Source organism: Rhinolophus sinicus, linkage group LG02 (assembly GCF_036562045.2).
Source record: "Rhinolophus sinicus isolate RSC01 linkage group LG02, ASM3656204v1, whole genome shotgun sequence".
Classification (NCBI taxonomy): Eukaryota; Metazoa; Chordata; class Mammalia; order Chiroptera; family Rhinolophidae; genus Rhinolophus; species Rhinolophus sinicus.
Genome location: NC_133752.1, coordinates 58,708,337 through 58,723,363, shown reverse-complemented (window position 1 = coordinate 58,723,363; position 15,027 = coordinate 58,708,337). Strand labels below are relative to the sequence as shown.

Sequence of the window (15,027 nt, the reverse complement as noted above, 5' to 3'; positions counted from 1 at the left end):
TAATCTTCAGCCTGAAACAAGCCTTCATTTATTGACTATATACAGTACAGTGATTTTGTATCTTAGCTGGTAATCAAAGATGGTTATGTACTGAGTGAGAGAAGACATAATCTCTCTTCTAGATATCACCTCTCAGAAATCTGGGGTAATTCAATTTTAAGAAATAGGATTGCATCTCCTGGTAACTATCTACGTAGCAGTTGTCACCCTGAGAACAGGAACAAGGCAAAGAAAGTATACAGGACGTTGATTCTCCTACAAGGTGCACATAAAATTAGTTTATTAATGACTACATTTTGAAGCCAGCCATCTTGATCCAATATTTAAATAACAAGCTGTTTACTATTAAAGCAGAAGATACTGCCATAATGTGACAGAAATACAGCTTTATCCATAAATCCTTCACACAATTATACATTAAATGCTATTTTTATTTAAGCAAGGCACCCCTACTTGTACTAAAATATGGGATGTGCTACCCCACTGTAAAAGCAAATGAGACTGAGATTTTTTTCCTATCTAGAGCTGGTTTAAATTCAAGTGAAGCCATTAATGTCCTTACCAGTCGGGACTTTTTTGACATGTCACTTCACAAGATTGAGACTAAAACCCTTAGTTTACCCAAAACCAAAACAAGGTGGTGGGAGGTGTTAAGACAACTTTTAAGTTGAGGCTAGAATTCCCTCCTTAAGTATGCAGGCATTCATGTTAAATGCCTTCAGTACAAAGCCTAGAAAGGCAAAACATTTCTAAAAATATGAAACTGCCAAGTAGTTATTTACACTCACTAACTTGTGGTATTTATTTTTTGTTTTGAATCTTTTTTTAATTCCTACCCCTAAGTCATCAAATACACCTAAAATTATAACTACTCTGTAAAACCATAATGGTTCAAAGGTCGGAAACCTTTCCTTGCTTTGGTGAGTATTTGGTTAAAATAAATCAATATTTTATTCTATAGAAAGTTTTATATCAGAGCTCTCAAACATCATTTTTAAAATGAGAGAAAGACTTTAAAGGACAGTGCTGAATAAAAATATGCAGTCTTTACATTGGGTAACATATCCTCTACGAAAAAAAAAATGTTTAATCATATAAAATAAAGACCAGATTTTTAAGTTAGATCTGGGACAGTTTAGACAATAATTTTAATTTTGTGGTTTATTTAATCCCCAACTGAATCTTTCCTTTTTTTTTCTAAACAGTCCACTATGGAATTTTTCTCACAAGCAATTAACCCCAAATCCCAAAATTCTTTCTCTAGCAGTTGCTGCTAAAAAACTGGAACTTTATATCCCACGTCCAAGAAAGATGTGCAAATGAAATGCTTCTTGCTTCATCCTGAAAATAAAAAAAAATGTTGCACATTTACTAATAATGAAAAAGTGTTGCACATGTTCCCCTAACATTTAAAATTACAAATTCAATAAATTTTTTCTTTCTGATTCCGTGCAACTTACTTGACAAATTAAGTTCAGGTGAAGAAAATTAATTAGGCATTAGTATTTAGAACCTGGCAAGAAGGTAGATTATCAAAGTTGAGCACAGAATATAATTTACATAGATTTTAGCTAATATAAATAACTATTTAACATCGAGATTGTGGGACTTATATCTAAAAATAGCCCATGACAACTATTGTAAAGAAATGCCCCAGGTGTTTTCAAAAAATCATTACAGTGAAGTGTCTCAAAGGAATGCACCACTATATGGAGAAAAATGATTACAATAAAATACATTGAAAGATTTTATGGGGAAAAATAAAGACACCACATAACATTGAGTTAAAGGAATGGACATCAAGACAGATTTGTTGCAGATAAGTTAACCCTATGAAACCATGTACTTCTGAGGACAACCATTTTCATAATACCATTTTAGGAAAAGAAACAGTGGTATGTTAAGTGTACCAACCATGATATGCCCTGGTTTCAAATGTATCATTTTAGACATCTTAAAAATAGCTTAGAGCTCAGGAGATGATTTAAATTTTATAGGAAGAAAAGCTAATGCGAGGCACATTTCCAGTGTATTATGATTTATAGCTACAAATGGTGAAAAATTATTTTTTGGCACATAGAATGACGAATGTTGGGAAAGATACAAAAAGACTATATACAGGGAAAACACTCAAAACCACTATACTATTATGAATTCTATTTCCAAGGTGAATTTCACTCCTTATATTGATGCTTTAATTATAGGATGATAAAAACAAACAGAACTGGAAATTAATTATTTCTTCTTATAACATACCAGGACTTGATGTAATAAAAATATATTCAGTTGATTCACTCACTCCAAAATAGTTTCATCTTTATTAAAAAGAGTACGGTCTCCATCATATTACAAATTAATAAACTGATGATTAATTTACCAATTGAAAATAATTTCACCTCTTAAGTTTACCTTATTATCTGGAGTCCCTGGAAGTCTTATTTTCCCTTTGGACATGAATTCAGGAACAATTCAATATACCTATGTTCTGAGAAAAACAAACAAACAGAAAAAGACTCATTTTAAAAAGTTGAAAAGGCAGAAATTAACATTGCAGACATTTTTCTCCTAGTTTCTAGGCAAACCCAAAGCAGAAAAAGGCATTTGTAAGCACAGACGGACACCAAAAATGACAATGAACACCGCAGGCAGCACTTACGAACATGGGAGCGATCCTTGAGCATGGCGGCAACAGCATCCTCGTGGGTGTCGAAGTGCACGTCCGCTTCTCCCGTTGCCTTCCCGCTGGAGCTGTACTCCATAGTGATTCTAACAGGCTTCAGTGGAGCAAAAAACTACACAATGAACAAAGAAAGCAAAAAAGGAACATAATGGTACTAGCCCCAAATTCGACAAGTCTCGTGGCTCTGCATGTTTTTTACAGATTTTGATTCATACACTGGAAAAATGTGTTTTTAGGAAACCTCATTTAACTAACAAAGTAATTACACACTTAACCATCTCTTCTGGCTTTTCTGATCCTCTTAGAACTCCAGGTTCACTTCAAATATCTGTTCATGGACAACTTAATACTATACAAATAGCTCTGAACTTTTTTTATACCAACAAAGACCACTTTGATTATTCCTCCCATACACATCCTTCCCTGTTTCGAAGGACTGACCATCAAATACACATCATTTCTTAATAATTCATTTTTACCGTTTTTTAAATCAGACATGTAGCCTGACAATCGGTTTCTTATCAGCACCACATAAACAGAGGAACCACACTGAGGGTTATCATTCCAAGCCAAAGTAATGGAATGGAAGGCTTTAATGTGACTGTGCAACCTTCATTTACATAAAGATCTGATACCTATTAGGCTTTTTGAAATAATGAAAACAACTCTGAGGCCCTACTACTAAGTGAAGACTCTAGGTTTGGATCCACTTTAAGTCTATGCCCCAAAGTTCATGAAGTCAGTAAGGGCTTTATTATCGCTTCATTTCATACAGTATCTATTATAAAATAAAAATAGTTTAAAAATTCCTTTTCTCAAAAAATAAGGAATTCGGATGCAAAAAGGCTACATGGTCTGATGAAAGCTCCAGACATTTAGCAGTACTAGATCTTCTCTACACATAACAAACATGTGAAAAATTCCTCTGGGTCTGTTCCTAAACAACACTGAATGGGTTGAACGAACAAATCCACAGAAAACCCAAAATTTCTTACTTTGAATACTAAACCTATATCATATTCCACATCTATAAAATCTTCTTATCCACTATACATTTGAGCTTAAAATGTAATAAATCCCCTAGTTCTCAGGTAAAGAAAATAAAACAAGCCTCCATAACTATGGAGATACCTTCGTATTGTCCAAAGATACTGCAGAAATTAACAGAAGTTCAATTTTAGAACTTTTGCTCAAACCTACTGAGACTGGGTATCTTCCTGCCACTCACGTTTATAATGTCTTGGGCATTGGCTTGGAAAGGTAATCCTCTCATGTGAACAAAATGTACTGAAGATGTAGTTCCATAATCAACAGCCTCTGGAAGCTTTTCTGACATCTCCTTAGGCAATTCTGAGAAATGGAACAAAAAGCACAGTCAAGAACATAAAAGCTTCAAGAGATATTAACAGATTACAATTAGGTGATTTTGACCTTATGTCAATATCTTCAATTCCTCTTGAACCAGTTAGGAAGCAGGCTTTCATTTTAAAAGCCAAAATGATGTGAAATTTCTGCTACCTTACAAATATCACCTGAACACCCATAAGAATTTAGGGCCTTAACCCATTACCAGATTACAAAGGAACATCTTTCTATAACAACAGCGAGAAGGAAAAATAATTACTAATGAAAAAATAAAGGCAAGAGTAACTTTCAGAATTATAGGGGAAGGAAGGAAGGAAGGAAGGAAGGAAGGAAGGAAGGAAGGAAGGAAGGAGGGAAGGAGGGAAGGAAGGAAGGAAGGAAGGGGAAAGAAAAGAAAAAGGAAGAAAAGAAAGAGGAAAGGAAAGGAAAGGAAAGGAAAGGAAAGGAAAGGAAAGGAAAGGAAAGGAGAAAGGAAGGAAGGACAGAAGGAAGGGAGGAAGGAAGGGAGGAAGGAAGAAAAAGAAAAAAGGAGAGAAAGAGGGAAGGAAAGAAAGAAAGAGAGGATAATCCCAGGGCACCAGTTTAAAAAGGATTTATCAAACTTCAAAGATTCCAAATGCTGCTTTGGGGTTAGGAATCAAAGCAGCAATTACAGAAGCAAACAAAACTCCTTACTTTAATCAACATTTCTGCTCTCCCCCCACATCTTTTCCCACCTTAGTTTAAATGTTGACAGTTTACTTCCTTTTGTTATTATTTGTGCCACCCAGCTTTTCTGATACAGAATCTATAAAAATGATTAAATTTAAAAACCTCATGAAATAATTACGCCCTTCTGCATATATTCAAAGCACATACTATACTCAAATACATACTCGTATTAAATCTTTAACTCACTTCCCTTGTCCTATAATCATACACTCTCATACAACATGGTCATTAAAAAATATTCTAACAAATACCAAAACACATAAGATAGACCCAATTAGTCTCAACAAGAGGCAGGTCCTTACCTATTTCCTTCTCACTTTCAAAAGCGGTCATTGGTCGAATATCCTCATTTACTTCGTGTTCTTCAAAGACCATTTCCGGCTCAGTTATATACTTAGCAGGAGAAGATGCCATTTTCTTTCCCTTATGAGAACCAACATGTGTTCGAACTTCATTCCTCCTGCTGGGAAATATCTCTATATATCTATGTCAAAGCAAAAGTGAACAGGCACAAATGGTGTAAAGTAACTTTACTTTGAACTCATTTAAAACAAAACATGCACATATAATATTTCCAACAGCTTATGAAACACAAGTGTCCAAGGATGACAGGTGGGGTCGGAGGGGGAATAGAATGGATATAGATATAAGCTCATGAAAAACAACTCTCAAGAGATCACTGATTTAATCTTCCCCACCCAAGATAACAGTTTTCACCATATGCATTTTAACAATATTTTCTACCCTGTTTTGCTTTACGAGGACAACTATGCTAAGGTTAATTGTGTGGATGGAAAGAATTAATCTGGTAAGAAGGGTTTTGTTTTTCACAGTGGATTAATAATCTCTTGAAGCCTTATAATTCAATTCTGTGAAAATCAATCATATCTGTGTAAGATATTAAAAGTCACAGTATATGAGAAGCTAGCTTCCTCAAGAATTTCACTAAATAGTTTAATGTGAAATCATGAACTAAATGTCAATTCTGATTTTGCTATCTGCTTGGCAGTGAGACCATTAAATCCAAGCTTCTGGATCCGGTTTTCTTTTTCTCAACACTACTTTTCCAAATCAGGTTAAGACTGAATTATAAAAATCATTTGTATGTAGGGGCAGCCAGAGAGCTCAGCTGGTTAGGGCGCGAGCTCTTAACAAGGTCGCCGGTTCGATTCCCACATGAGCCAGTGAGCTGCGCCCTCCACAACTAGATTGAAGACAACAAGCTGCCGCTAAGCTTCCAGAGGAGCAGCCGGATAGCTCAGTTGGTTAGAGCGCAAGCTCTCAACAACAAGGTTGCCAGTTCAATTCCCACATGGGATGGTGGGCTGTGCCCCCGGCAACTAAGATTAAAAACAGCGACTGGACTTGGAGCTGAGCTGCACCCTCTACAACTAGATTGAAGGACAGCAACTGATGGGTCGTGGAAAAAAACGCTGTTCCCCAATATCCCCCAATTAAAAAAAAAGAAAGAAAAAATCATTTGTATTTAAAAACCTATAAAGATTAGATGGGCACCACTTCTTAATTTATTGAAGAGTTTTGTACACTGTCTTAACATTTCCACATAAAATCATAATTTTGATGCATTTCAAGATACAAGAAAATATGAAGAGTGCTGAAAAAAATGGACGGGGGAGCTCTGCATATACATTTTTCATTTAAAAAGAAATTTAATAAAGACCTTTGAACCAACTCTATAAGTAGATCTTGAAACAATGGCTTTGAATGGCTTTTTGGTTTTTTAAGCTTCAAAGAAGTAAAAAGACCAGAAAGCAGCAAAGCTTTGACACTTTTGAATACTCCTCCAAAATTAACTTAAAAGACAAAAGAAGCCACCTATTACACTACATGCATCCTAGCGTGGTCGATATGCAATATACACCGTTCCTATACAGCATCCATATCAAAATGTTAACCTGAACCAATTCAGGACATTAGCTCTGACTTCCAGTTTTCAGGAAATAATAGAGGATACAAAGGAACTAGTTAAATGACACTATGAGGAAGCAATAAGATAAATCTAGAACGTGAGACATTGTACAGGACAACTGACCCAATTTCTTCAAAAGTTAAATGCATTTAAAAAGGGGGAGGGAATAAAAAAATAAAGAAGGGGATTTGTTCTACTTTAAAAGAACAGCAAACATAAAAATCAAATGCAATGTGTGGACAATGTTCAGATTCTGGGGCAAAAAAAACTCAACTGTAAAAACACATTTTTGGTATAATTAGGAAAATGTGATTATGACATTATGGCATTAGATAATAAATTAGTGCTAATTTTGATAAATGTGATAATACTGGGATCATATAAGAAAATGTTTTCTTAAAAATGCATACTGAAATAACACATCCAGCAAATATAACACACATGAATAATTTGTTAATCTAAGCGCTAGGCATTTGACAGCTCATCACACCATTCTATTTTTCTATGTTTAGTTCAGTAGCATTCATCAATATGACCCAAAGTATGATACTCCTACATCATTAGTATCTACTTTACTCACCGGTTACCAATTTCTTCCCTGTGTTTCAATAGGGCTTGGTTGGCCATTTCTGGTTCTTCAAACTGCACATAAGCTTCTCCTGTTTTCCTTCTCCCTCTGTAGTCCATTACAAAAGTAATGTCTACTATATTCAGTCCTAGGACACAAAAAATTTATTACAAATTAGTGCTGGCAGCATGAGCTTTTATATCCAAAAAATTAACAAATTCATTCATGTGCCAATTTTTTTTACTTTATTAGTAAAATTTGGGATCTGTTTTGTCAATCCCAAAGCTAGATATATGCCTAATGGGAGGAAAATTATTATACAGCCAAAAGCTAACAACACCTACACATCTGTATTTCCAGAATGTTTACGGTATAAGCAGTCCATCTAAAGTACCATTCTCTCTTTTTTTTTTGCCATTAATTATATAGTAGGGGAAACAGAGATTTAGACTAACATCACTACTAATGGTGCATATTTTATAACTAAGAATTAGATGATAGTGCTTTTACATCACAGAAATTGCTATTGTCTTAGACAAATATGGCCACTCTTATCTTATATTTTCCTCAATAGTAAAATAAACTCACTTGAAATCTGGCATCCCCCAAAGATCAGTGTAATCGGTCAAAATACTTATATAATCTATAAATATTGGAAATCCAAATGAAGAGTTCTCCCCTAAAGAACCTAATAACTGCGTACAGTTACCTAAGAAAAGGTTTACATAAGATATAGAAGGAAAGAATGGGGATAAAAAAAGATTTGAGGCCTCAAACATAAAACCAAAAAGCACCTGCAAAGAAGTCTATAATGTCTTTCTCGTTGCAACTATAAGGAAGTCCTCTCAAACGAACCACACCGTCATTTACCACAGGTGAAGATTTGACCTGCAGACTTTTCATTAAGGCATCCACATCTTCATTGTTTATCTCATATACTACAAAGAAAAAGTACAAAAAAATATGCAAAATTTACATAACTAAGGAAGGCTTTTTTTTTTTAAGAAACCATACTTGGTGGGTTATCCAAGAGTTTAAAAACCAGTATTTTTTAATCTTTATGTACTTCCCTGGAGAAAATAACAAATGACATTTACTGACTATTTATTATGTGCCAGGTGTCACTCATTTAAACATTACAACTTGTGAGGTAAACTTGGTCAACATCCTCACTTTGCAGATAAGAAACTGAGATTATCTCTGTGCTCCATTTTTGCACCCTGTAAAAAGGTGTATTCATAATATCTAACTCCTTCATTACTGTTAAGGATCAAATGAAACTGCCTTGGAAAGAATAAAGTTTAGTGTAACAATCCTGAAGAGCCACAGTGTGACTTCACGTACCTTCCACATACCGCTGCCCCATGTACATGCGGTGCTTTTCTAAGGCTTTCTGCACATCCTGCTCGGACTCCATTTCAATTAAGGCATCACCCCTTCGTTTCCCATCTCTATTTAAGAGGAAGTGTATTCCATTCTCACCATTGCGGATTCTGCAGTCTAAAAGCATGTAAGTAAAATCAATTAAAACCAGAAATCAAACTTTTAGCTCAACTATGCAAGTCACTAGAATGCAATTTTCCAACAACAAAACAAAGCAGGAACCACAATACCTGTCAGGTTCCTCACACAAACCCCCATCATTGAAGCCATCCAAATACCATGAGGTGGTAGTTTCTAAAATTTTCCACATGAAAAAGATACTGTGTTTCCCCAAAAATAAGACCTAGCTGGACAATCAGCTCTAATGCATCTCTTGGAGCAAAAATTAATATAAGACTCCGTCTTATTTTACTGTAATATAAGACTGGGTCTTATATAATGTAATGTAATATAATGTAATATAGGACTGGGTCTTATATTAATTATTGCTCCAAAAGACACACTAGAGCTGATTCTCCAGCGAGGTCTTATATTCGGGGAACAGGGTGAGCAAACCTTAACACATAAGTTTATGATCCCCTGATCATTAAATGGCTATTCAAGCCAGGCTCAATGGAAAATGTATTATGTCCTTTCCAATGCTTCTACAATCAGTTTCAAATCACTTAAGGAATTAAAATATGGTTATGCTTATGCATAAGTGTCTTCTTTTTGTTTCAATGATAACAAAAACAAACCTCTAAAAATGTCTCCTGCCATTTTGCTACCATAATTTAACTTTCCCCCCTTTTTATTACCAAGGAAAGACATCCCCAAACTGCATACTTCTTATAATGTGAGCAAGTGGAAGATGTAAATGGTTTTATAAAATGCTTGACCCACACAAATGCTATGCATATTAAGGTACTTAATATGTTGTTACATCATTTTTACATTTAAGATGCCATGTTCTAAAAGACTTTTAAAAAGTTTGCTCTTAAAAGCAAAATTAAAAATCAGTCAGATACAGAAACTAAAAAACTAATCACAAATATGTAAATCTTCCAAATATGTTACTAAGGGAATTGTGTCACTTGATACTAAGTAATCCTGTATTCTAAATGTATGTGTTACATAAAGAACTACTCTTATATAAATTACCACTAAGGTATTTCCACTAGTAGGTTTGACTTTTTTGATATGTACTTATTAAACCTTCGGAGAAAACTGATTTCATACCACAAGTTTTAACGTTAAATTTTTTGTTCCATTCAGTCTTTAAACCTGGTATGAATTACAAATGGTACACATGGTGTCATTTGGTATGCATCTGTAACCAGCCAGAATGAGAGAATTCCCAACCATCAAATAAGATGTCTATAGCATAGCTTAACTTGGATTCTGTGGGACTTATCTTTCACTCACACAAAATTACATATTTAAAACATACATAAAATATACCTGAGAAAAAGCTAAGCACATCTTCTACAGTGCACGACCATGGTAATCCTTGAGCTCGAATGAGATAAACATCATCCACTTCCTCTCCTAACTTGGATGGAGCCAATTCATATTCAGGGAGAGGTGGAAGGTCTTCCAGGTAGGTAGTTTTGGACTCCTTCAGAGAGAAATGAAGAAATGTAAAAATATTTCTTTGCCAATGTACTTAGAAAATGTTTATTTCTACAAATGAATGCTCTGGATATTATTCTTAGGGGACAATTACTATTTCAGACACAAGAAGTAAGCTTCACAAATCTAACTCATCCTATCCATTCAGCCACCATATTTTTTAATGGAGCAGAATAGATAAGAAAACAAGACGCTTACATATGCTACCTATATAAGAGGCTCCCTTCAAATTGAAAGGCACACACAGACGGAAAGTAAAAGGATGGGGAAAAATATATTTCATGAAAATGGAAATGAAAAGACAAAATCTGGATTAGCAATTCCTTATCCCAGACAAAACAGACTTTAAAACAAAGGCTATAACAAGAGACTAAGAAGGACCCAGTAATCATACTTCTGGGTATTTATCCAAGAAACCGAAAACGCTACTTCAAGGGGACGTGTGCACCCATATGTTCACTGCAGCAGTGTTTACAATGGCCAAGATGTGGAGGCAGCCCGAGTGTCCGACAATGGATGAGTGGATAATGAGTAGGTGGTACATGTATACAATAGAACATTGCTCAGCCATGGAAGGCAATGGATTCTTGCCATCTGTGATGGCATGGATGGACCTGGAGGGTATTGTGATGAGTAAAGTGTGTCAGGCAGAGAAAGACAGATGCAATGTGATCTCACTTATATGTGGAATCTAAAGAACAAAATAAACTAACAAAGAGAAACAAACTCATAGATGCAGAGAACATTTTGATGGCTGCCAGATAGGAAGAGGGTTGAGGGTGAGTGAAAAAGGGGAACGGATTAAGAAGTACAAATTGGTAATTACAAAGTAGTCATGGGGATGGATGTAGGGTATAGCATAAGGATTACAAACAACAATATCGTAATAATTACCATGTTTCCCCAAAAATAAGACCTAGCCGGACAATCAGCTCTAATGCGACTTTTGGAGCAAAAATTAATATAAGACCCGGTTTTATTTTACTGTAAGACCGGGTCTTATTTAAGACCAGGTATAATATAATATAATTAATATAATATATAATATAATATAATATAATATAATATAATAAATATAATATTATGTAATATATAATACCGGGTCTTACATTAATTTTTGCTCCAAAAGACGCTTTAGAGCTGATGGTAAGGCTAAGTCTTATTTTCGGGGAAACACCGGACATCGCTGTCAGAAGTCTATCCTCCTTTCAAGCCCCTTCTCGTATCAGGTCTTGATTTTTCCTCTGTTAGTGCTCTGTTTTGAATTTGTATAATGATCTTAAATCTTAACACTTAAAGCATCTTGTCTTGTATGCTTATCTTAGTCTAGATGGTAAACTTTTTGAGATGAGGAACTAATACAGTGAGTAGGAGGCAGTTGTGTGTTTGTCAAATTGAAGGGACCTCTCTTGTTGTGCCTAACCAAAACACTATTATTAGATGTAATTTGGGATTGATGAATTTCAAAACAAGTCCTGAGTAAAACTTATGTCCTGCCAAACTTCTAGGATATACCCACTTATTGCTTTAGGATGTATTATGTAAGCCAAAACAGGATGCGTTAGATTCTCCCCCAATACCATTTTAAAAATTTATTTATTTAGATTTTTATTAAACTACAACTAACATACAGTATTAGTAAATACTTATAGTAAAATAAGACTGGGTGTTATATTAATTTTTGCTCCAAAAGATGCATTGGAGCTAGTGGTCCGGCTAGGTCTGATTTTCAGGGAAACACAGTATAAAGGAAAGCGAATTCCAGTTTGTGAGGAAATGGGAGGAAGCAGTATAAATAAATGCCCATTTGCAAAACAGCAATAATCCCATTTGGCTAAACTGTAGGGTACAATTAGGAGCCAAGGAAGATGAGCTGACAAAAGGAATTTGGAACTATATAGGAAAGGGACCTGAGTGTTAAGCTCAATGTGACTCCTTAACCTAGTAGGCAAAGGGGCACTAATGAAAGACATTCAGACATTTAGGAGTGACAAACAGCAGGATGCTTGGAAAAATTAATCTGTCAACTGATATGTTAGACCAACTGAGTAAGGGAAAGACCATAAAAGGCAATAGCTGTAGTGTGGGGTAACAGAAGCCTGAGACACACCTGAAGAAGTTCTATTTTACAAAATGAAGCAAAAATTGGTATTTTTAATAAGATTCCATCAAGCACCACAATCGTAACAGGGAAGACAACTCAGGTTTTAAGACTTGCACTCTACCGGGCTAAGGAAAGCGATTCCTTTGTACCATCCACCATTTACATGAAGACTTATGTCTAAATTTATGGACTCTGACAAATGTAAACCTCTAGCAGACGTCTAATACATATTTAATAAGAATGCAACAATCACTACAATTAACATGGGAAGACAACTCAAGCTTGCACTCTACTGAGCTAAAGAGATTCTTCGCTCCTTCGTTATGTTCCCAACATTTTCATGAAGACTTACATGTAATTTTAAGAAGTCAACGATAAACCAAAGCACAGTGTGAAACACTAGTAGAGGCTCAACAGATATTATAGTCAATTTCACAGAAAAAAATAATCAAGTAAAAAGAGTAACCAGTTCACAACGACTTCTTAGAGATAGTCTATGTTTTATAATAACGACAACATTCCCCAATATCCCAGAATTCCATAAGCATCACAAGCTTTTACAGAAAAGGGCAGGAGAAAGTATTGGGCAGGAATTCAAATCAATTAGCTCTACCACGGGCAGACAGCAGCCATGCTGATCAGCCTCCCGGTTTCCCTAAGTTCAAGGAGAAGCACAAATTAAGATAAATAAGACCCAAGACATCAGGAGCTGGGTAGTCAAAAAGTGCGGGGACATTCCCCAGATGCCACGTAACAAGCGGAAAGAGAGCTTCCTACAAGGCACAAAGTATTTGCAATCTGAGTTCTTAAGCACACACTGTCCGTAAAAAAAAACACACACAAAAAAACACAACAACAAAAAAAAACACACTAGACTCACTCCTGGATCCTCAAATCGTGGCCTCAACGCTAGATGTCCCCTCCCTACCACCTCTTCCCCAAATATCAGTCTCCAAACTGTCGTCCCCGTCGGCGGTGACCCACGGTCCTAAAAGACCTTCTGTCAGAGAAAGTGGAGGTGCAGAGGTGACCTTCAGTAAACTGGGGCAGCTAGCCTTTCCCCAGGGACACGAAGAGCAGGGCGCGCTGGGGACGAGCCTCCTTCCCCAAGAACCCAGATCACGCAACTGTGCGCGTGAACCTTGTCACCAGCGGGCCGCTAGGCGCGCCGAGGGCCGCCAAGGCCTAGTGCGGTGGCTGCACGGGAACTCCCAACCCTCCCCCGAGTCCGGCCTCCCAACTTCACAACCAGCGGACGGAGAACGACAGGGACGCGGAGTGGGGGCGTCAACAAGCCTCACAAAACCTACCATGGGCCGGCAGGAAACAAGGCCTCAACATTCATCCCCAGCCACACTTACACTGCCCAACCGACCAGAGATTCAAGGAGAACAAAACAAGGAGAAAACCCGAGGCCTGGAAGAACGTCCCTTGTTCCCGGGCCCAATAGGAGGACTAGGCGGGAGGGGGTGGGGGCGGGTGTGCTGCGGGTGTGCGGCGCGTGCCGCGGCTCCTCCGGCGCGCACGCGAGGCGCACACGGAGGGGCGCGGAGACACGTGCGCGCGGCCGGGGAAGGGTCCCGCGCGCGATCTCTTACGGCGCCCACGTACCTGGCTGTATCCCCGCGTCGGGCCCGCGGCCGCCGCCAGCGACTGCGGCAGCAGCGGGGCGCGCAGGGCCGGGTAAGAGGCAGCGGCCGCGGCGGCGGCGGAGGCGGCCGCGGGGAGAGGCCCCGCCAGCCTCCCGGCGGGCACAGGCCCGGTGTGGAGGCCCCGCGTCTGAGAGGCGGCGGCCGCTGCGGCCCCGAGCAGCAGCAGCAGACGGCGACGGCCCGAGACGCCTGAAGGGAAGGAGCCGGCAGCCGAGTAGAAGGGCAGGCAGGCAGCGCCGGTGCGCCGGCAGCTGCTACAGTTACAGCCGCAGCCTCGGAGCAGCGCCCCGAGCACCCAGCGCGTCCCGGCCATGGACTCCGGAGGCGGCGTGGGGCCCGTAGGTGGCTGCGGCTGCAGCGCGACCGGAGGGGAAGTGGAATCCAGGGCCGGGGTGGGGGCGCCAGGCACATGCGCGCCGGTACCCGGGGCAGCGGCGAGTCGGGAGGAGGCGGAGAGCGCGCTGCTCCGCCTGGTCTCCGCCCTCGAGGCGGGGCTGCCCGAGGCCCTGGGGAAGGGCGGTGGGGCCCTGGCTCTACCGCCGGGCTCTTTCACTCGGTGGAAACTGAGTCTTAGAGGGTACGAGGCGAGGGCCTTCCTGCTTCGGAGACAGCCTAGGCCTGGAAGGCCGGTCGTCCGACGCCCCTCCGATACTCGTGACCTGAGGTGCAAAAGGGCTGATACTGGAAGGAATCCTGATACTCTGCTTATAAAAAGAGGTTGGGGTAATATCGAAGGAGGTTTAGTAACCCCCAAATTTGAGATATGAACGGAAGGCCAACTTCTTTTAAAATAAAACGGATACTCATATGCTGCTTATACATGTATATAACATAGATAAAGCCTCCCTTAATGAATCAGTGTGCAGGCAGAGGTTTGCAAAAGAACAGGTTGTGCGGTTTTCCTCCTCCTGTGGCAGGACCTGTCTCGTTCATAGGCAAAACGGAGTTCTGAGAATAAAAAACAGAAAAAACTACATTTAAAAAAATTTTATTGTGGAAAGTCAAAAAAAGTAAAATGAAGTT

The 15,027-nt window shown here is 38.6% G+C and overlaps 1 protein-coding gene across 2 annotated transcripts; it reads right to left on the bottom strand.

Annotated features, from left to right (window-relative positions):
• Window positions 1-14,435, bottom strand: GRSF1 (G-rich RNA sequence binding factor 1). Of its 2 annotated transcripts, none has more exons than XM_019757096.2 (10): window positions 13,964-14,435; window positions 10,078-10,234; window positions 8,599-8,754; window positions 8,049-8,192; window positions 7,267-7,402; window positions 5,059-5,240; window positions 3,909-4,030; window positions 2,657-2,792; window positions 2,410-2,485; window positions 1-1,341 (listed from the first exon to the last, which is right to left on the bottom strand). In XM_019757096.2, exons 1-9 carry the CDS (start codon window positions 14,315-14,317, stop codon window positions 2,436-2,438), a joined length of 1,437 nt encoding a protein of 478 aa, XP_019612655.2. In that variant the 5' UTR covers window positions 14,318-14,435; the 3' UTR covers window positions 1-1,341; window positions 2,410-2,435. The 2 variants fall into 2 exon arrangements, with proteins under 2 accessions (XP_019612655.2, XP_074180580.1); XM_074324479.1 differs by lacking the exon at window positions 13,964-14,435 and adding an exon at window positions 13,663-13,884.
• Between the last annotated feature and the right edge of the window lie 592 nt (window positions 14,436-15,027).